The 23,768-nt window shown below is 43.3% G+C and overlaps 1 protein-coding gene across 1 annotated transcript; it reads left to right on the forward strand.

Moving 5' to 3' along the window:
* Positions 1–12,499: 12,499 nt before the first annotated feature.
* Positions 12,500–18,570, forward strand: LOC125908407 (uncharacterized protein K02A2.6-like). Its single transcript, XM_049611140.1, has 4 exons — positions 12,500–15,043; positions 15,188–15,324; positions 15,370–16,682; positions 18,530–18,570. Exons 1-4 carry the CDS (start codon positions 12,500–12,502, stop codon positions 18,568–18,570), a joined length of 4,035 nt encoding a protein of 1,344 aa, XP_049467097.1.
* The last annotated feature ends 5,198 nt before the right edge of the window (positions 18,571–23,768 follow it).

The following is a 23,768-nucleotide window of genomic DNA, read 5'->3' on the forward strand; positions in this document are numbered from 1 at the left end:
GCGCAGACCTTTGTTGGTAGCAAAAGGTCCTGAGAGTTTTCCATCCACCCTCACTTGGCATGTGACGTTGGTCATAGTCATTGTAACTAGCCTTATCAGTTTGGCCGGGATTCCAAATGAGCTCATGGCGTCGTACAGTTTTACCCTGGCTATGCTATCATATGCGGCTTTGAAGTCTATGAAGAGATGGTATGTGTCGTTTCTGTATTCAGCCGCTCTTCTCCAATATCTGCCGCATGGTGAAGATCTGATCAGTGGTTGATTTTCCGTTTCGGAATCCTCTTTGATAGTTTCCTACTATCTCTTCGACGTGCGGGACAAGCCGATCCTGAAGGATCAGGGAGAATATTTTATAGACGGTATTCAACACCGTAATACTCCTGTAGTTGTTGCAGTCCAACCTGTCTCCCTTCTTGTATATGGGGTAGATGATGCCGAGATTCCAATCACAAGGCATCGATTCGTTATCCCACCTCAGTAACTATTTGATGGATTTCGTTTTCCAGTCGTGCAACTTCATTCTTGACCAGTTCAGCTGCAATTCCGTCGGTTCCGGGTGCCTTGTTATTTTTCAGCCGACGGATAGCCTTTCGTATTTCTTCTATGCTACGTGGCAGTAGCATGACACTATCTGCTAGTGGCGCTTCTAGCTGTTCGCTAAACTGGTCATTGAGTAATTCATCAAAGTACTGAGCCCACCGCGAGAGAACCTCTGGCTGGTTACTGACCAGATCTCCATCCTTGTTGCGACAGCAGGTTATTCTACGGTACACGGCATCGTAAAGGGGTACCGAGAAAGCGGTGTTATTGAGGCAACAAAACGAACAACGCCATATACGAAAAAGCTCAGAATGTGAGATTGCTAGTATCCGAGAATTGATTGACTAGGATTGCTCACAATCATTGAACACGTTGGTGGCAAAGTTACGGAAACATCATCAAGTCGTAGTATCTACTAGGACTGTAGCTCGAGCTATAAAAGGCTTGCACTACTCCTTCAAAAGAGTTCATAAAGTTGCTGAGCGAGTGGTACTGTCAGGATTGAAAGAAGATCGGAAGATTTATGCTGAAAGGTTCTTGCAGTTAAAGAACGAATACGTCGATGATGCCATAATTTTCTTCGCTGAAGTTGGGTTCGAGGTGAAAATGCGTGTTGCTTATGGACAATCGCCTGTTGGTGAACGAGTAGTGAAGGTTGTCCCTGCCCTTCGTTCACGCAATATTTCAATTGTTTGCGTTATGACAAGGAAGCGCATCGTAGGCCGCAGGGCCATGGGGCTTTCTCAAGCTGAGAAAGCGTTCTCAAGCACTCATTTAAGTTTCTCAAGCACTCAAAACTTGTTCTCAGACGCGAGTTCGTTGCCATCGTCAATTTTTCTCACTCTGAGAAACTGATAAAGCCACTCAAGCTTTATTTGGAGCTTTAAATAGAAAATATGTTTTTGATCGCATGTTTTTTTTTAAACTTTTTCAATTATAAACATTGAATACATTTTCCAAAGTGTTTATCGAAAAACAAATATCACAATTTCTTATATTCCAGTTAGCCGATCGCTGCATCGTCAACTTTCTCAAAGATTCTCAAACCCGATTTTGTTCCGATTCGACAAACGCTGAGAACGAGGATTTCACAAAAGCACTCATGAGTGCTTGAGAAAATGAGCGTTGAGAATCCCCATGGCCCCGCGGCCGTACACTACCAACATCGCAACTCAGCTATCAACAAAGTATTTTTTATTGAGTTCGTCAGCGATCTCAAAACAAAAATAGCAAATTTGGGCATCGGTAAATGCATTCTAATAATGGACAACTTTCCATTCCAAAAAGCATCCACCAGCCGCTGCTAGATGCGCTAGTGAAACACAAAATTGCACTAGCGAGTACGGACAAAGTCCGCAGTTTTTACGCTTATTTCAGCAGTCGCAGCGCATTCGGGCTATGATTGCTGCCAAAAATGCACTGAGGAAACTATCTACGTCCATTCCAAGCATCGGTTGCATTTTGACGGGATAGATGCACCGAAAACAACGCATAGAGAGTTCAAGCCCTGTACAAGACGCATTGCAAATACTACACTCCTCTGATCGACCTGACAGATTCCGACATGTTCCTACCATAGGCTTCACCTCATCAGGTGCCTCATGACACCTAGATCGAATAGGTCCTGGAAGAAGGGCAAATTTTCAATGGAAATGAAGTGGAATGAATCGCAAATAAATTACACCTCGTTAGTAATAGATAAAGTTAAATTACCGTCTGAAATTACAAGAAAGCTAAGAACCTTGCGCCACCATAACTTTTCAAGAGATGCAGAGTACCTAATTCTTCTTCATTATCCAAGTATAATAACTCTTTGGCATGTGTTACAAAAACAGGCATACGACCATTTTAAGCTACTTTTCTGTGCGGTTACATTTTTTTTTTTCATTTTATGAATTAGCAGATGAATTGCTCCAACGATTCGTGCGCGAATATTTCACGCTATATGGTGCTTCTTTTTTTACCAGCAATGAGCAAAATTTTAAGCATATGTTTGACGACGTTGATAAATTGGGGCCACTATACAAGTATTTGATTAATTTCAACGCACTTCCGAATGGATAAATGAAACATTTGTTACGCACGGGGATTAATATTATACCACAAATTGTAAACAGACTGAAAGAGCTCTCACAAATCACAATTGCTGGTAAGAACGACGGAAAACATATCCGATGATCCGACGAAAAAAAAAAGATCTCTCTTCACGTCAGAAAAGATTTCTTACTCAGAAGGTAATAGCGAGATGAGTGGTTCCTTTTGAAAAATAATGTAAAAATAATATTTCGCACTTATAAGGCCGCGGGGCCATGGGGATTCTCAACGCTCATTTTCTCAAGCACTCATGAGTTTCAGCTTTTGTCGAATCGGAACAAAATCGGTTTTGAGAATCTTTGAGAAAGTTGAGGATGCAGCGATCAACTAACTGAAATATGGGTAATTGTGCTATTCGTTTATCGGTAATCACTTTGGAAAATGTATTCAATGTTTATAATTCAAAAAGTTAAAAACATGGGATTCAAAATTTATTTTCTATTTAAAGCTCCAAATAAAGCTTGAGTGGCTTTATCAGTTTCTCAGAGTGAGAAAAAATGACGACGGCCACGAGCTCGCGTCTGAGAACATGTTTTGAGTGCCTGAGAAACTTAAATGAGTGCTTGAGAAAGTTTTCTCTGCTTGAGAAAGCCCCGTAGCCCCGCGGCCTAAAACGTAGTAAAATCTGACTCGATTTTTTTTCCGATGAAAATACATTAAACAACAACGCAATCTTTTTACGGAATCATGCAGCTCGTCTATTCTATGCAAAACAGGTGCAAGTTCATGTAGAAGATGTACGATGCAAATTGGTAACAATCAGTGTTAAGGAGGGTAAAAAGCTCATAGTAATTTCGCTACTGCATACATTGGAGAATTATATTTATAATTAGGATATTTAGTAAGAAATATAACCATTTTAAGAAATTAATGTATGTTGTTGAAAATAAAATCAAAACGATCGCATTGGACACAATTTTTCAAAGTATTGCATTTTCCTAAACGACCCGGACGGTAACGAATCAATATTGGTCGGACGTGTCCCAAACCACGTTGAGTCTCCGGCATACATCTCGCACTGCTCGTCTTTGTATCGGTTCCTTCACATTCATTCCATCACGCACAACTTTGCAAGAAGGAGTCAATATAGTTCAGAAATAGTCACGTTGGACAAAATTTCACACTTTAAATCCTAAATACTTCACATCTGCAATAGCAAACAACATATCATATGCAATAGTAAATATCATAAATATCATATCTAAAATCCATAATATACAATAACTCAGTAATTCTTAACACACGCACAGCCGATATCCTAGAAGTGACTTTTGATCGTCACTTAAGGCCGCGGGGCCATGGGGATTCTCAACGCTCATTTTCTCAAACACTCATGAGTGCTTTTGAGATATCCTCGTTCTCAGCTTTTGTCGAATCGGAACAAAATCGGTTTTGAGAATCTTTGAGAAAGTTGAGGATGCAGCGATCAACTAACTGAAATATGGGTAATTGTGCTATTCGTTTATCGGTAATCACTTTGGAAAATGTATTCAATGTTTATAATTGAAAAAGTTAAAAACATGGGATTCAAAATTTATTTTCTATTTAAAGCTCCAAATAAAGCTTGAGTGGCTTTATTAGTTTCTCAGAGTGAGAAAAATTGACGACGGCCACGAGCTCGCGTCTGAGAACAAGTTTTGAGTGCTTGAGAAACTTAAATGAGTGCTTGAGAACGCTTTCTCAGCTTGCGAAAGCCCCATGGCCCTGCGGCCTAACATTTAAAGCACTCACAACACGGGTCAAAAGAACCGTATTAATCTTTTCAGAATGTTTGGTACTGGGCAACATCCCGCTTCACGCCAAACACAACTTCAAATCATCAATAGCTGGCTTATACCAATACTTATCTACGGCATTGAAATAGTTTACTGGCATCGGGAACATTTCCAAACACAAATTACACCACTCTACCATGCCGCCATCCGCTGTGTTACTGGAGCTTTCGTCACGAGCCCCATAGCATCGCTTCTGTGTGAAAGCGGACTTCAACCCTTGGACCACATCATCACCGACAAGATAGTAGCAGCTGCAGGACGAATGATGAGGAAAAACGTCAAGGCCGATGCCCTTATTCAAAGGGCAAACGCCGAATTCACCACGCTCACAGATCAAACACTCCCCCCAGTCACCAAACTCATCGAAATCGGTTGTCGCCCCTGGTACTGCCGCCCACCACAAATAGACTGGACCATCAAAAATCAGCTTCGGGCTGGTAGCAATAGTGTCATTGCTAACCGTCATTTTGCCGAACTCATTCAGCAAAAATACCATAACCACCATCTCATATTCACAGACGGATCAGTACAAAACGGTTCCTCTGGCTGTGGAATCTACTCCATGAGCGACAACAGCGCCATCCGAATATAAGACTATACCTCAATCTTCACTCCAGAAGCAATAGCCCTGGTTATTGCTGCTGATGAAGGTCTACACAGTGACAAACCGAACGTAATTTTTACCGACAGTGCAAGTGTTCTTCAAGCACTTGAATCTGGAACCAGCCACCAAAATTCCTCAGTATCACTAATCTTTATAAACAACTTTAACTAAAATCATATTTGTGAAAGACAATAAAATCAACAGATAGTTTTAAGTAAACCGAGGCTACCCGTCTACGCCTGTCGCTGTGGCTGACGCTGCTGCTGCTGTTGTTGTTGCTGCAAGCCGGCGACCCCCTGTCTGTTGCTGCTGCTGTTTCGGCTGCTGCTGGGAACGTGGCTTACCAGTGGCCCGGCCGCGGTATCTGCGGCGTACCACCTCGCTGAAGGTCAGTCCCGGCATGACTTCTCCTGTCGCGGCTGTTAATGCCTCGCTGCGCGGCGGCATGATTGTACGCTACGTTGATGCGCGGGGCTGCTCCTGCTCATGCTGTTTCTGGTGCTGCTGCTGCCGTTGCGGCTGCTGTTGTTGCTGCTGCTGCTGCGCAGATGGTCGTCGAGGCAGTGGAGTAGGGGGTTGGCACGGACTTGCTGATGGTTGTCCAGCACCAATCTTTGCCGCCAGGAGGAGGGAGTTCAGCACGTCCCTATCACGCTGATGTGCGGCGGCAAGTTTTTCTATCTGCGCTTCCATCTTCTCCTCCTGACGCTTCGCTTCCTCCTTTTCCTGTTGCAGAAACTGGCACATACCAAAAATCTGTTCCAACCAGGATAACTGGCTTCTTTTTGACCAAAATGGGCTCTTTTATTTGTACAAATATGAAAACCCTCCCTCACCCCTACATTTTTGCCCGCGAAGGCGTACCCTGAAGGGGGTTGCTTGGCTTAATTGCCTGTACTATTTCCGTGCATTAAGCACCTTTCATCTTTATTTTTTCTGTTGAAGTGAAAACCTCTCATTTCCCTTAATTGGGACGCTTGTTTTTGCTCGTATGCACTGATATGGTGTTTAAGGCAGAGGGCCTAGCGGGAGGCAACTTCCGCCTCCACCGCTGTGGCTTCTTCTGCAGCACTCAGGCCACGGTCCGTGGCTTCGTCATCACGTTGATTTGCGCGGTTGCGCCTTCCAGACGGTCGGTCCGGCTGCGTTATCCGCGCGTTCTAGGCCGTCTGAGTCGTCGTCATCGCTGCTGATGGAGGATGCTGAAGCTGAACCGCGCTCCCCATACAGACGTCTCACGTCCTGCATCGCTTGCAGTCTTCTCTCCCTAAACCACGCCTGCCGCAGCCGAAGATCTGCACGGCGGGCCGCAGTTCTAGACCTGGGCGTCCTCATCCACCAGCAGGCAGATAGGGGTCAAACCAGCCAGGAGGGTGGCAGTCTCGTACCTCACAGTGCGGAATGCTCGTGTCACCCTCATCTTTCGCTGGACACGCTCCAGCAACCGACCAGGCTCACGTTTTCGCAGCTCGTTGCTCCAAACTGGTGCTGTATAGCGCATAACGGACTCGGACACCGAAGCTAGCAGCTTCGCTTTCGACGCTCTTGGTCCGCTATGATTTTGCAGCAACCTGACGATCGGCGATCTTCCCAGCCCTCTCGGTGACCTCCTTGACGTGCGGCACGCACGACAGCTTGTCTTGGAAAGTCACGCCGAGATAGCGGATCGAGCGGGTCGAGGTGACGTCCACGTCGCCTACTCGGACTGTGATCCGCGTCGGGGCCTTAGTGCTGGAAATGACCTCTATTTCCGTCTTTGCCGGCGCCAGCCTATGATGGTGTTGAGCCATCCACTCCATCACTCCTGTGATGGCCTCTTCCGCAGCAGTTTTAACAGTGTCCAGGGTAGTGCCTGGGACCAGCAGCACCATCGGCATACCCTAGAATTTTCTACATCGGGCGGCAGGGCGATGTCCAACACACCGTCGTACATCGTGTTCCACAGGGTGGGGCCTAGGATAGACCCCTATGGAACCCCTGCCGTGACGGACCGCATTACCGGGCCATCAGAGGTTTCATACACCAGCTCCCGGTCCTGGAAGTAGCTGTGTATGATGCGTTGGAGGCCGGCAGGAACACCTTTCGCCTGCAGCGCAGTGGCGATGGCCTGCCAGCTGGCCGTGTTGAACGCGTTCCTGACGTCTAGTGCAGCTACTAGCAGGGACCGTTTGTCGCGTCGGTTCGTGCGACCGAACAACATCGCACGCTGGCCGGCCTCAACAACGCCGGGATAATTGGCTTGTGGCCTCCAAGCGTTCATAGCGACGTGGCTTTTTGATCCTTCGATGTCGACTCTTCCTATCATTTTCAAGCAAAATTCACCAAGCGTTGGATTGTTCAACCTTTCAGGGGAACGTGAGCTGGGTTTAGATCGTCGTGAGACAGGTTAGTTTTACCCTACTGATGTGTGCTTATAGTCACTATCTTAACGGAATTCCTGTGCAGTACGAGAGGAACTACAGGTACGGATCACTGGCTCAATATTAGGTACATAATGAGAAATATTGCTGGTACACACGTGTATTGTTTAATAATAAAAGTATAAAATATGCCTCTTCCCATAATCCAACTTAGTGTTTTGTTTTGCAAATCAGGAAGATAAATAATTAAAAATTATATGTATTTTGATAGACTTGGAATGATTTTTATAGTCAATGTCATAATATATTTACATTATTAAAATACGATATTTGTGTAGTTCTTTAAAAAACGAAAACATACTAACAACTTTAATTCACGCGCTTTACCAAACTTTGCTTAACACTAAAATGCTCAAAATAACCGGTATATTTAACATAACGCAATACGCGTTTAAAAAAATACCAACATATAATAATAAGAGTCGACCGGTTGGTCTTATACAAAGCGCGAGTGGTCTGACTAAGAATGCATCGATAACCTATTATTGAAACTAACTTATTGAAACTGTCGATTGTATACTGTAGGTGATGACCGAGATGGAATGCTGACGCGACGGTTGGATGACGACTGTGCTGTACGGATGGCAATCGCGTGATGCCACGGGTCCGGCCGTTGGTATATGTCGCTGTTATGGAGGCTTTTAATGTTGAGGCAGCTCTCCGGAACAGCTCACACACGTTGAGGAATTTGGCCAACGCAATTTTATCCTTTCGAGCAGCATCACTTTCTTCAGGCGCTTGTGGGATAGCTTACCAACTCACAGTCAATCCACATAATCTCTCATGTATTACTCTTCGGCGGACTCACTGCTTTCATCCAAATCGGGACATATCGCCGTTTGAATCCGATTAAGCATAGCCTCCGTAACCGTTAAGGTTTTCCGAACAACGGTGATCTCTTCGTAAAGCGCTTCATTTTGTGCGATTAGCTCGTCCAAGCGGCGATTTGTGTTGGCTAGGTCGTCCAAGCTGCGATTTGAGATGGCTAACGTCTCGGTTATCAGCTGCAGCAAATCGGTCGGAGCATTAGCTATTGAAGGCGTGTCAGTTGGAACGCTTACAGGGACGGTGGCTGGAACGATGGTTGGAGCGGTAACCCGAGCGGCAGCCCGTGAAGCGGTGGGAAGTGCAGAAACGGAGACCTTCAGCTGCTTACTAGGACCCGGTTGCTCATTGAGACCCTGGTTACGCATTGACCGCTTCTTCGTGATACTGGTGGAGGTGGCGATGCTCGTGGTGATGATGGAGGTAGTGGTGGTGGTGGTGGTGGTTGGTGTGGGGTAATTTTCCTCGCTGGACCGTTGCACGGTTCCTCTGACGCTCTTTTCAGAATCCATTGTTTTCTAGGAAAAAGAACAAACACAAACAGTTCTTTGATCGTTGGTGTGTGAGAGGATAGCACGTGTTCACTCGTTCAAGTCTTGAAACGGATTGAGACAGACGAGGCTGGCGCGCACTATAAATACCATCAGGAGTGCGAGGCAACGAACGAGAGCGGGTGCGAAAATGCGAGAAGAACCCATACGCACCATCTACCTGTATCATTCATCTTTCCTACCCGTAAAAAAAAATAATGTTTTGCCGTTTAAATACAAGCACATAGCAGCAAATATTACACCTGTTTGCAATTTTGAATTTTGTACCGTATGCATCGAATCGCGAATCGCATCTCACTACGATCGAAAGCGTGCGTCTACGGTTGAACCATCAATCAGCTCTTTGCTGCGTTTGATATTTGTATAATTTTATCACAGTTTAACAACAATACATTTCGTTTTGTTAATAATCGTTGTTATTTTTTTCATTAACATCTTTTCCATTGTTTACCTGCTTTTTTACTCTTTTGGTCGTTTTCGATTAGATTTTAGCAGCTTTTTAATTGCGGCTTTGGGATTAATTTGTTTCATTTTTAATTTCACTCGTAGCAACGTAAAGCATTTAATCATTTCTATGGGTAAACTCGATATTTCGTAACTGTCTTTACACCCGTTTTATCACTATCCCTGTCTTTTTTGGCCAGATTATCATCGGGATGCAGCTTTTGGAAGTTAGCTTTCCTATTTGGAAAATTCCCAACTTCAGAAAAGACTGAGATGGGACAAACAATCCTCCCGTTGATCAATGTTGCACAAATGATGGTGGTTTGCTGTAGTAATGGTGCGGGTGCCTTTATCATCCTTTACCTTTATACCCGCAATAGCCGTTTAAATATCTTCAACAATAGAATCCACAATTGTTAGGCTGTACCTTCCTTCTTCTCTATCTCCTTCTATTGTTGCTCAGAAAATGGAAACTCTGTTAGCACAGTTACCGCCACCTATTAAAAATTCTTGGCGATTTCAGTGCCCAACATTCTACCTGGGGAAATCCCGGCTCTAATACCCGTGGCCATATGCTACAGGACTATTTTGATACCTAATTCATAACACCACGGCAACACGTACCAGTCCCACTAGTGCACAAGGTACTATTTAAGATATTTGTGCTCTCTCCTCTTCTAAAGCTTCTAGTTTTTCTGTTTCCATTCATAACGATACCCATGGCAGTGATCACCATCCACTTTTTGTCCATAGCCATCAACTAACCCACAGCCCTCAAAAACGTCCCTGGTGAAAATATGAAGAGGGTGACTGGGAAAAATACAAAACAGAAATGACATACGCACTACCTTTAGATGATCCTCCCTCCTTTACACGTTTTACAGAGACAATCGGGGCGAGTACCGGCTTCGAACGACGAAATCCGTTCGACGCTCATGAGAGAATGAGCATCATGAGATACAACTGTGAAGCATTTAAAGACGTTAATATCTACGATTCAAGGATTGTTATGTTTTGAATTTTGATTTTTTTTTGTCGTTGGTATTGGATTTCATTCGTTATTGGATGATTCGTTATCAATTATAAGACAGCTTTACTCAATTTCTTTAAATTTGAATTTTAGTTATTTCAAATTTAGGAGGGACAACAGGATTGGATTTACTTTATAAAAATGTATAAAAATACTGATTGATATTATTTTAAAGAGTTATAAACGTTATTTACATGGTGAAAATGTTTAGCGATATTTTTCTATGAAGTTTCTATGAATTTATATAAAAAAACATTAAATTTGACCTTTACATGAATATTCAAATATCTATATATATATATATATATATATATATATATATATATATATATATATATATATATATATATATATATATATATATATATATATATATATATATATATATATATATATATATATATATATATATATATATATATATATATATATGTATATATTTATTTCTTTAAAAACTTTTTTATTACAGATATTTGTATTTATATTTCTATTTCGATATATTTTATGTTTTTTATATACATTTTCAAAACTGATAAAGACTTTTTTTTTGAAAAAGATCACAAAACATTTTCAAAATGGGACATACCTCTAAGTTCAATTCACTTTCATCATTTAAAGCAAATTTTAAAGCAAAAAGTTACATTGAAAACAACATTCGTTCCAAATCCGCAGCGCAAAACCTCGCGGATTTCTCCCCATACAAACGGGAACGTTCGACCCCGGCAGGTAGAACTCATTCTTTCGCGCGCTCCTTACGGTCTCTCAATGGTACGTTATTTTAAAACTGAGCGCCAAGTGAGCGCCTTCTGACAGCCGCGGCGAACGGATCTCGTCGTTCGAAGCCTACCCACCGGTCACCAGCACTCAGAGATCCGCTGAGATTGAAGCTGGCTTTGAAGCTGAGTTGGCGAAATTATTCAACCGATCCGTCGGGTCCCGAAGCCGAAGCAAACCCGAAGCCGAAGCAAAACCCGAACGGGGTTCGGCACGAACCTTCGTTTAATTAGCCCCCTCCCCCTTTTTTGCCAGGATTTCTTTCCAAAATGATACAGTGCGAACCATTATATCAACATGATTCGATTTATTGAATATTTTATATAACATAAATACACAAAAAAACACAACACATGCACAATTACCACTGCACTTAATTCTAAATTAACGCACATAATAAAAAAAACACTTTTTACACTCGCACAAAGAAAAATTAAAATCAGCACAGCACTTTCTGCTCCACATCGCTGTCGCGCCTAGTTCTTCTCGCTGCACTGTACGGGCCACCATCTCCAACACCACGACACTGCCACAGGTTTTGTTGTCTCCGTTCGCCGTGAAACACACATGAAATGGAAGAAAAATGATATTAATTAGAAGGGTGGATGTTGGTTGATAATTTTAATCACTTTTACTTACCTCAAATTAAACAAAACTCCATTTTTTACGGGGTTTATCCGCCAAGCGCTGAAACACCACACGAGCACCAACCTCACTGGACTGAAAGTAAAGCCTACTGCGTGATTGTGTGTATGCGCTTCTGCCAAGCCAACCGCGCTGTACTGCGTGTGTAGCCAAGTACGTGTGTGTGTGTATATTTGCACCACTGGACACAGAACACAAACCTCACCGCACAGCAGAGCGTGTGTCGCCAAGTGTATGCATGTGTGTATTTGCACCACTGAATTCTGAACGTCCGCCGCACCGCACCACACAGCGTGTATCGCCAAGTGCGTGGCTGTGTGTAGGATCACCGTGGTGTGGCCAAATGTGTGCATGTGTGTACTTGCTCCACTGAAAGCCGGTATCGCACCAGATTTCGGGTGTCGCCTTGTGCGTGCGTGTGTGTGTTATTGTCACAGCACACTCGTTCGTCATTTTTTTTACGTTTTTTTGCTTGAGCCACTCGATTTCGTTCTTCGCTGATTTTGGCAGCGCACGAAGGGGTTTCGGTTTCAACTTCCAACAACAACAACCACACGAGGAGGCTCGGGGACACTCATCAGGGGAAAATCGCTCAAATTAGAGCGAGAGACAGATAGAAAAAGTGAAAGGTCAATATAAAATCTTCGGCTTTTGACTGTTGGGTAAGCCCCGAAGAGACGCCGATCACCGAGGAGCAGAGACGGCTGTCGCAGAATGGTGTCCTGAACGCAGCATTCATACAGCATCCACCACCATCGCAGAATGCGCCATCGTTGCAAACAACATCGGACATCACAATGATACAGCAAATGCTGCACCTGTTACAGCAGCAAATGGCCCAACAGCAGCAGCAAATGACACAGCAGCAGCAACTATTTTCTCAGCTTATGCAGCAACGGGAACAGCAGCAACCTACACCAGCGACCCATTATAGTGAGCTTCAACCTTCCGGGAAACCCAGCAATCCGGAGCTCATCCTCGAGGCTCTTGCTGGCAACATTACCGAGTTTCATCATGATGCGGAAGCCAACATCACATTTGAGTCATGGTACGCGCGATACGATGATCTTTTCTCGCAAGATGCATCCCGTTTGGACGACGCAGCAAAAGTTCGACTCCTTGGACGAAAGTTAGGAGCAGGCGAGTATGCTCGTTTCACCAATTTCATTTTACCGCGTGCCCCCCGTGACCTTTCATTTTCAGAAATGGTGGAAAAGCTCACGGTGCTTTTTGGCAAAATGGAGTCGACCCTAAGCAAGCGGTATAAATGTTTGAGCATCACCAAATCGCGCTCCGAGGATCTTTTGTCATTCACCGGCCGAGTAAACCGCGCATGCGTCGATTTTGAATTTGCATCTATGACAGAAGAGCAATTCAAATGTCTCGTCCTGGTATGCGGATTGAAGGATGAATGTGATCGTGATATTCGTGTCAGGCTGCTTGCTAGCATGGAAGAGCGCACAGATGCAACCCTAGCGCAGCTAGCAGAAGATTGCCACCGGCTAGCACGAGTTAAAGCGGATAGTGCTATGATCGCGACCGATACGAGCGAACGTGTGCACGCGGTCCATGCGGGTGGAGATAAGCAGCGGTACCAGAGGAACGATGAGCGAAACTCCAAACCGTTTGACAGAAGCACTGGTTCCAAACCCCGTAATCCGTGTTGGCTTTGTGGTGCATTGCATTGGTCCAGGGAATGCACGTACAAGGCGCACAAGTGTCGTGATTGCGGTCGCATCGGTCATCGAGAGGGACATTGCGCTTCCTCACACCGCCGCACGAGGCATAAGAAATTTCACCAGCGACCATCCGTATCAACCAGAGTGGTACGAGTCAACGTCTGCAGTGTCCAGCAGCACAGAAAATTTGTAACCATCCAGATCGAGAATAAATCAGCAAGGTTACAATTGGATACCGGCTCGGATATCTCGGTTATCAGCCAGCGCATGTGGAAGCAGTTGGGTAAACCATATCTGACACCAGTAACGGTAAGAGCCAAAGCAGCATCCGGTGACGTCCTCAGACTGGAAGGTGAGTTCATAGCGAACGTGTCCATTGCAAACCGTACAAAGCGAGCTACCATAAGAGTGTCCAAAATGGAGTTGGCGTTGTTGGGAGCGGACATGGTTAATCTTTTCGCCCTAGGAACGATCCCGATGGATAATTTTTGCAACAACATTAAAGAAGCAGATCCACGGTCCTGGGAGGACAAATTTCCGTCGGTATTCCATGGCACGGGGATTTGTACCAAAGCCAGCGTTCATCTGCAGCTACGAAAAGATGTCCGTCCAGTGTTTCGTCCCAAGCGCCCCGTTGCGTATGCAATGGAAGAGATTGTCAACAAGGAGCTCGATCGGTTGGAAGGCTTGGGCATTATATCACCTGTCGATTACTCGGATTGGGCAGCACCAGTGGTAGTGGTCAGGAAGGCTAACGGACAGATACGACTATGCGGCGATTATTCGACCGGCCTGAATGCAGCTTTACACCCGCATGAGTATCCACTTCCGTTACCACAGGATATTTTTTCTAAACTGGCTAGATGCAAAATATTTACACAACTCGATCTTTCAGATGCGTTTCTCCAGGTGGAAATAGAGACAGGATGTCGGCCATTGCTCACGATTAACACACACCGAGGCCTTTACCACTACAATAGACTCCCCCCAGGCATCAAAGTAGCACCGGGAGCATTCCAGCAGATCATGGACAAGATGCTCGCCGGCATAAACGGAGTATCAGCCTATATGGATGACGTGATTATCGGTGGTAAAACGCAAGAAGAGCACGACATCGCCCTGGAGGAAACAATTAAACGCATACAAGACTATGGCTTTACAATACGATCAGAAAAGTGTGCGTTCAATAAGCCACAAATCCGCTATTTAGGGCATATTATAGACAGCCAAGGCCTCAGACCTGACCCGTTGAAGATCGAAGCCATTAAAAAACTGCCTCCACCGAAAGATATCTCAGGAGTACGATCATTCATCGGTGCGGTGAACTACTATGCAAAGTTCATCCCAAGTATTAGAGATCTGCGTTACCCAATGGACAAATTGCTGCAAAATAGTAACACATTTGAATGGACACCGGAATGCCAAAAAGTGTTCGAGCGTTTCAAAACCGTTCTTTCTTCAGACCTCCTGCTCACACATTATGACCCGAAGCTTGACATTGTGGTTTCGGCCGATGCTTCATCTATTGGACTTGGGGCAACGCTTAGTCACAAATTTCCTGATGGATCTCTTAAGGTGGTGCAACACGCATCTAGAGCGCTGAGTAAGGCTGAAGAGGGTTACAGCCAAATCGATCGAGAAGGTCTCGCCATCATATTTGCTGTAACGAAATTCCATCGGATGCTATACGGTCGACATTTTACGTTGCAAACCGACCACCGGCCATTAGTGCGAATTTTTGGAAGCAAAAAGGGGATTCCAACGTATACAGCTAATCGATTGCAGAGATTCGCATTAACACTTCAGCTTTACGACATGACCATCGAATACATCCCCACTGGTTCTTTTGGCAACGCCGACGTTCTTTCTCGCCTCATACAAAACCATGCGAAACCAGAGTCGGAATACATCGTAGCAAGCATCGAATTAGAGCAGGATCTCAGGTCAGTTGCCGTAAATGCCTTACTAACATTCCCTATTCGTTTCAGAGACATTGAGCTCTACACTCAGCAAGATCCGTCGCTCCAGAAGGTTTACAAGTACGTGCGAGATGGTTGGCCTCGCGATGTAGCTTACGGAACAGATCTTGCACGGCTCTACGATAGAAGGGAATCGCTGACCAACGTGGATGGCTGCATTCTTTTTGGAGAGAGAGTAGTCATCCCGGAGAAGCTGCGCAATCGCTGTTTAAATCAACTACACCGAGGACATCCGGGAATGCAGAGGATGAAAGCGGTTGCACGTAGCTACGTATATTGGCCTAAGTTGGATGACGACATAGCACGTTATGTGGCCTCCTGCGAGGCATGTGCAGCAGCGGCAAAATCACCACCAAGGGCAACATCAATGGCGTGGCCAAAACCTTCGGCAGTTTGGAACCGAGTTCACATCGATTACGCGGGTCCTTGGGAGGGCGTTTATTTCCTGGTTGTAGTCGACGCGTATTTCAAATGGCCGGAGATCGTCAAAACTACGAGCACCACCACAACAGCCACGATTACCATTCTAAGGAACTTGTTTGCTCGTTTCGGTATGCCTGCAACCTTAGTCAGCGACAATGGCACACAGTTCGTTAGCGGTCCGTTCAAGGAGTTTTGTCAGCACAACGGGATTGAGCATATTACTACGGCTCCCTTTCACCCACAGTCGAACGGACAGGCGGAGCGATTCGTCGATACTCTTAAACGTTCTTTGAGGAAGATCAGAACGGAGGAGAGTAAGCTAGATGAGGACTTGGAGCTTTTCCTGATGACGTATCGTTCTACACCAAATGCTCAACTCGAACAGCAGAGAAGTCCAGCGGAGGAAATGTTCGGTCGCCCGATAAGAACTGCATTGGAGCTATTGCGACCTCCTTCATCGCGTGAAGAATCTTCCCCATCATCATCAATTTCATCAGTTCGCAGATTTCATCGCAGCGACACAGTTTGGGCAAAGTATTTTAGCAACAACTCGTGGAAGTGGATCCCAGGGGAGATTGTCCGCAGCTGCGGGCGTGTAATGTTCGAGATCGTTGCCGAAGATGGACGATTGTTAAGGCGTCACGTGAATCAGCTGAGACGACGAGTTGGTAACGGTTCATCACCAGCAGCTCAGCTACCCCTTGACGTGCTGTTGGCGGAATGGAAGGCATCCAGTCAGCCCGAGAGTGGACATCATGTACCGGCAACCCATTCTACTGATCAGTCTGCATTTGAGACATCCCAACACACTGCGGCCTCCACACCACCACAACCGCAGCAGGCCCTGGAGACCGAACATCCTACAGAAGGTACGAACCCGCAGCAAATAGGCGTGCCACGTAGGTCTTCTCGCGTTAGAAGACTCCCCCGTCGGCTTCGAGCCTATCAGCTCAATTAACAGGGAGAGATGTTGTGCAAGCGCGGTCTTACGCTGGGCGCAGTACGCAGCCACAGGTACTCGGTGTTGTCTGGTAACCGACAGCATCCGACGTAGCCGAAGGGTTCGTCGGTACTTCGCGCGGCGGCAAAGCGAGAGAGATCGGCTCTCTTCCATTTCGGGTGCCGTCGTAGCAGGACGTGTTTTCTACCGCGTATCGTCTTTTTATACGTGTACAATTTTTAATGTGTTAGTTTACTAAAGTTATTTTGTTAAATAAAAGCACACAGTACCAAAACACAAAAATTACAGACATCATTGATGAACAAAGAAAACAGAAGTGGACTTAGCACACAACCCTGAGGGACACCTGACGTACAAAAAAACTCCTCAGATAAGTACGACCCGGTTTTAACCCTGCAAGATCGATTACTTAAGTATGAGGACAGCCAGCTAATAATGCTATCACCAAAACCAAGTTTAGATAGTTTAGCTAATAGTAAAGAGTGGGGCAAACTATCAAATGCAGCATGAAAGTCAGTGTATATTGCATCAAGTTGGGTACCTGCCTCAAAAGATCTGAAAATATTGGTAACAAAAGACATGAGATTAGTAGAAGTAGACCTACCAGGCATAAACCCATGCTGTTTAGGGCTAATAGCGGAACTACAACTATGAAGTATGGTTGGAAAGATACATAGCTCAAAAGTTTTGGCTGTGGCACATGTTTGAGTTATCCCCCGATAATTAGAGACCATGCTACGGCATCCCTTTTTGTGTACCGGAAAAAGCCAACAGGATTTCCAAAGAGCAGGAAAGACCCCGAGAGAAAGTGAAAGGTTGAAAATTTTAGCAAGGTGTGGAGCAAGAACGTCCTTACAGTTTATTAAAACTGAGGCAGGAATGCCATCTGGACCAGGAGTAAAAGAACGTTTCAACCCAAATAACACCTGTACAACTGTTTCAGAGCTAACCGAAATATCGGAGAGATTAATTAAGTTCTCTGGCGTGTAGAGTAGCCCACCCTCAATAAGGTAAGGGTTACTAACCGGTGGCTCAAACATTTGGGAAAAATGTGCAGTGAATAGCTCACAGATCTCAACAGGCGTAGAGGCAGTTCGAGAATCAAGTACCATTTCATTAGGTAACGTATTGCACCCTCTTCGAATCCTAACAAATTGCCAGAAGGATGCTGGATCAGAACGGAAACGCGATTGCAGTCTACTCGAATAGGCCTCAAAACGAGCCCTGTTGTATAGTCGATGCGCAGAGGCAGCGTACTTAAATAAACGAAAGTTGAAAGCAGATCGGTTCAGACGATACCTCCTAAGATATTTCATTCTATCCTTTTTCAGGTTGCGAAGAGTACGATTGGACCAGGGAGGATTAGGAGGGGAACGAAAAATAGGTGTACATGAAAGGAGTGCAGAGGTTAACAAAGCATTAAACGATTGGACAGCCTCGTTGACCGATGTACATTGATAAAAAAAAGACCAGTCGGCACGAGATAGAATAGAATTAAGTTTACGATAGTCTGTAAGACGAAAATTATAACGAACACTCAATGAATTAGGAGCAGAAGGCAATTCATTCCTAACCCTACTAGCCCTAAATAAAGAAGACGGTAACGCAATTTCCAGAGCAGGATGATGGCCATCCTGGGGCAGGAGCAGTGACGAAGCAGGATACACAGAAGAACAAGCAGCAGCAGCAGAGTTAGAGAGCACCAGGTCCAGATAATGATTTGAATGGTTATGCACCCCGTTCAGCTGATAGAGTTCATGCAAATTTAACACATCCAAAAAGCAGGAATGCGGCTGCAGGCGACCACCCTAACGCCGGTTGATTGAAGTCGCCAAGAAGGATAAGATGATCATTCGGTTTCATATGCTTGTATGCATCGCTGATGAAAGCAGAAAGGGATTCGAAATAGTTGCGGTCGCTGCTCAAATACGGTGGCACATAAACAATCCCCACATAAAGACGAAACTTAGGAAAAGAAACACGAATACATAAAGCTTCAAGCGTAGGTTGATTCATGTTAAGTGCCACAGACGGATAACGACTGGAACATGCAAGCAGCACACCACCCCCACGCGATCGTTCATTGTTTAACCTGCTGCGATCGCAACGGTATATATTGTAAGAATCACTATCCAGGACCATATTGGATGGAATCGATTCATTTAACCAGGTTTCAGTAAGGGCAAGCATTTCAAACCTTGATTCATTCGCAGAAAGGCGCAATTCATTATATTTGGTGCGAAGGCCTCGAACATTTTGGTAATAGATCACGAAGGGGTCTATTAATTGTGAGCTATCCGTTTGGCAAACGGGCTGATCTCTGGTGAGCGATTCGTGTTGCTGAGATTGTTCTGTGATTGAAGCCACACCCCCGGTGATAACTGAGGGGGTGTGGGAGGAAACTCCGGTTGGATAGCCTCTAGGATCTCGGTCATCTGGGATAGTGATTGATTCCCGCGCTGTGGGGATGGCGATCGATGATCCAAAAAATGATCCGGATGAGCGGTGCTTTTTGGCGCAGCTGAAGAGCAATTTGCACTGCTTGAACGATGCGAAGTAAGCGCAGAAGGGTCAAATCGGGCCCTTTCATGTATACGTTGCTTTGGTAGGCCACGATCAACAAACTCACGAACAGTAAGTGAAACTGACCAAATAGTAGATTGAAGCGCCAGATCCTTAAGTGATTTAGGAATACTCACATTAAACGATATAAAGGACATCAAATCAAGGTTTGCACCCTTTTTCGTGAGACGGTAAACATCTATGTTGTCGGTTGGCAGCACAGCTTTAAGCCACACACGCATATCATCAGCGGAGACATGCGATTTGATGTTCGTGAAGTATAACCATACTTTTTCTGTTATGCCAGTGTTCGTGGTATCATGGTTCAAAACAGGATCAGAAGATGATTTTGTATTTGTTCGGCAGTGCCCAGCACTAATATCACTAGTCACCTTAGTACGATGAGTGTAGTGGTTGCAGCTATCAGAAGCTTCCACAGTGTTGGTATCGTTCGCTGCTTGTTGGATATCTGCAGTGAGCTCCATTGAGTTGGTAAATGTACGGCGAGTGGATGCTGTTTTTGTTTATGTTGCGTTCATGTGATGGAAATGTATATTTACACTTGTTTTTGTGCAGTAATAGCAAAATTGGTCCTAAAAAGTGTTTGATTGTGTGGAAATGTTAGTAAACATTTTTTCATCTAATTGTCAAAAACCTCATATGAAAATGGTTGACCAAAATCGAGTTATGCATCGACCTCTGTATTACGCTCTGTTTTCGAGCCCAAATAAACTGTGTTAAGTTGTTTTTGAAAATTGTTCAACTATAAGTAAACATTTAACGTCTGACTGGAATACTGATGCCTTTCTGAATATTGTTGAATCGTAACTAAATAAGTGATACCCATAACAATATCCCTTTTCGGTATGGAGTTCAGACTTTTGTTAGTGACTTCATTTTCAAAAAACTGTGCCAGTGTTCGGTAGTGTACTTGTTTTCGGTAGTGTACTTGTTTTCGGCAGGATAACTAAAATCGTGCAATCACACAAAAACGCGTTGAAAATTGTCTCAACACATATTTTTCAAATAGAGATATGCTCATTTGTTATTCATATAGGAAGTTTCACATAATTTTCTTGCATATTTTTAAAATATCAAATAAAATGTGCAGAGTTCAACATGTTTCGACAGATTTGCTATCGCCAATAGTTCGGCAGGTTTCATTACTAAGAGAACCAGAGCACTAAAACAATGAAAGTGTGGTTTTTATGAAAGATTCTTTGGTTGCAAAATTTATTCTAGTCCGCCAGAAATTTTAAAATTACAAAAAACAAATAATTATTCACTTTAAATGCGGCGGAAAATAGGTACGCGGTGAATGTTGATTTTTGACAGATCAATGCTGTGGGCTCCTGTCGAAATATGAAACAATCAGCCGTACCGGCGAACTCGTTCGTTCCTGGGAACGTTCGCCGCGACGCTCATTTTCACTCATTTTATAGCCCTCTAGATCAAAAATTAGAAAACCGTATAGATTTTGTACTGGACAACCTAGCGGTACAACCCTGTCCACTCATGAGCGACGAATGTTTTTCGTCGAACGAGTTCGCCGGTATGGCTGAATAATACACTTTTTATTTTACTGAATATTGATTTATAATTCGATCAGAACACTACAATGCGTATGACGACACATAAAACGACATTACTTGTTTCAAATATCACCAATTTAACTGTAAATAATCAAATAACTTGAGAGAAAAATAATAATTTGTGAGCCAGTCGGAGCCGTACTCTGTAGACGTAATGGCTGGTATTCAGTCGTACCGGCGAACTCGTTCGTTCCTGGGAACGTTCGCCGCGACGCTCATTTTCACTCATTTCATAGCCCTCTAGATCAAAAATTAGAAAACCGTATAGATTTTTTACTGGTCAACCTGCCAGTACAACCCTGTCCACTCATGAGCGACGAATGTTTCTCGTGGACAGGGTTGTACCACTAGGTTGGCCAGTATAAAATCTATACGGTTTTCTAATTTTTCATCCACAGGGCTATGAAATGAGTGAAAATGAGCGTCGCGGCGAACGTTCCCAGGAACGAACGAGTTCGCCGGTACGGCTGAATGTCTCTTTTCTTCAATGCCTACTTTGTTTGTAACTCACGTCAAAAAGACAGTAAAAAATGCCAGCAAAATGACCAAAATGGGTAACATAAATTTACTAATTTAAGTGCTTTTCAACATCAATCTTTGGAATGCGAGAGTTTAAAACTGTTTTAAATATTTTTGTCTACCTATTGGCATTGATTAAAACATTTATCGACCCGTATTTGCGTTACCGAAAATAGGAGCACAGCCGGCCGAAAATAGGAACAAAAACAGTGTTTGCTTTTTCATGATAATCGTTAGAAAATGCATTTTTTTTGTTTTAATAACGTCACTTAAATAACGTAAATAACGTCACTTTCATGAAAAGTAATAAGAATTGTAAGTGTACAAGCAGTTTTTGTGAAACTAATGCACTAACCTGCCCAATACTGGTACATTTACCCTTGTAATAAAGTGTGAATCTAGAATCAGAAGAAATTTGTAGCATTGTTTATCTTTGATTTACAGTGAACAGTTTTGTGTATTGATAATAATCTGAAAGAAATTATTATGTGAGTATTTTTTTATAACTAAGGATGACAATTTATTTATTTTGTTTGTTATGTTCATAGAGTTCAATACAAAATGCCTCGCAGTAATTCGGAAATTTGGAATCATTTCACGGCCATTGATAAAAATGTCAAATCTAAAATTGCCATAAAATGATAAATAACTCTGTTCTATCAAACATGTGGCGGCATGATAAACATTCACATTTTGAAAACATCCCCCCAAAACACACGAACATTCCTCCTACCATCGAACAAGCTACATTAGATAATCCAGATCAATCTAGTTCAAATTTTAGTGCATCAACTCAGAGCCGAATCAATCAGTTTTCTTCAGTAAACAAACCTATTTCTGCCAGCGAAAAACAGAGTTTAGACCGATTTCTACTGATAACGATTTGCAAGGATTATTTTCCATTTTCGGTCGTTGAGGGAAAATCATTTCATTTGTTTTTGAAAAACTTAAACCCAAATTACACTTTACCAAGTAGAAAAACTCTTTCAAACAGTCTTCTTCCAAGCATATGTAACGAGACATTTTCTATGATTAAAAGTAAACTAGCATCTGTAAAGTATATCGCTGTAACTTCTGACGGATGGAATAATTTAGACAAAAAATCTTTTTACGCCTTAACTGCTCATTTCATCGACGAAGATTTTGAAATGAATTCATATATGCTGCAATGTGAAGAATTTAAGCAGACACATACAAGACAGCATATAGCAGAGTGGCTTAAAACAAAATCAAAGCAATTACAACTGATAATGCCTCAAACATGGTACTCCCTCAGTTGAAGTAATACTACCGACAAACCGACGTGAACAAAATTAGCTTCAAAAGTTGTCTCCTTATTTCAAATGAAAATACGTTAAACACTAGCGCCATCTCTATAATGATTCGCTTACTACACTGACACAGGGGAGAAACTGCTAAAACGCCTTTTTGTTTTTCTCCCCAACGCAGAACGAAGAATATTTTCTCCGCATCTCACATCATTTCTACTGATTTGGAAACCCATCAAATGATTTTTCTGGGTATTTTGTCCAATTATTTTCATAAAATCTTGCCTAACACTTCCTCCGCCATTTGTACTTGGAAAAGTTGTTTTCATCTAAGCAGCCGCGAACAGAGCTCATTTTGACAAAAGTAATCGCCTTCATTGCAAATGACAGTACTTTCTTGTGGGACAGTTTTGTAACGCAAGTGTCACATCGGTTTGTCGGTGGTAATACCCTCGTGGGTGAGCTTTGCACCGGATTAATTTGCACACACTGTAAGTTTTATTGCCGGCTACGGTGGTAATGAAGGCTTCTCCCTCGGTAAAAAAAACATGATACTTGCGACAAATTTGCTTAACATTTCACAATTTGGCTGCTTTGCTTATTCATTATATCTAGTAGTTCGAGACGCAATAGAAATAAGTATCGAATCTATAGTTGATTATATAAAACGCATAGTTATGCATTCCAAAAAAAGACCTCAAGCGACTGTAAATTTAGCCCAAGTCCAACAAAATTTGAAAATGAGTACATTTAAACTAAAGCAAGACATGCCAATGAACGTTGGAATTCAACATTCGATATGCTTCATCGGTTTTTTTTTTAAATAAGGCAGCTTTAGGAGTATGTATAAGAAATAGTTTGTAAAACTCCCACTGGAAAACCACAGAAGAAACAATAGAAATCCTTAAACCTTTTCACGAAGCAACTGTAACAATATCATCAGTAAAATCGGTTACACTCTCAAAAACTGGACTTTTAATTAAATTATTGAAAGATAAAATGACATCCCTTGATATTGAAGATTTAACAAACGAAGCGAAATTGGTAATGAGTGTGATTCAGCATAGTCTCGATAAAAAAATT

This window comes from Anopheles coluzzii, chromosome 2, assembly GCF_943734685.1.
Source record: "Anopheles coluzzii chromosome 2, AcolN3, whole genome shotgun sequence".
In the NCBI taxonomy this organism is placed as follows: Eukaryota; Metazoa; Arthropoda; class Insecta; order Diptera; family Culicidae; genus Anopheles; species Anopheles coluzzii.

Excerpts from the sequence above, each read along its gene's own strand:
- LOC125908407 (XM_049611140.1), top strand. The coding sequence starts at position 12,500 with ATGATACAGCAAATGCTGCACCTGTTACAGCAGCAAATGGCCCAACAG. Across the intron at positions 15,325-15,369 it reads GAATTAGAGCAGGATCTCAG|AGACATTGAGCTCTACACTC; the intron begins GTCAGTTGCCGT and ends TATTCGTTTCAG. Across the intron at positions 16,683-18,529 it reads GCAGCAAATAGGCGTGCCAC|GAATGCGGCTGCAGGCGACC; the intron begins GTAGGTCTTCTC and ends TCCAAAAAGCAG.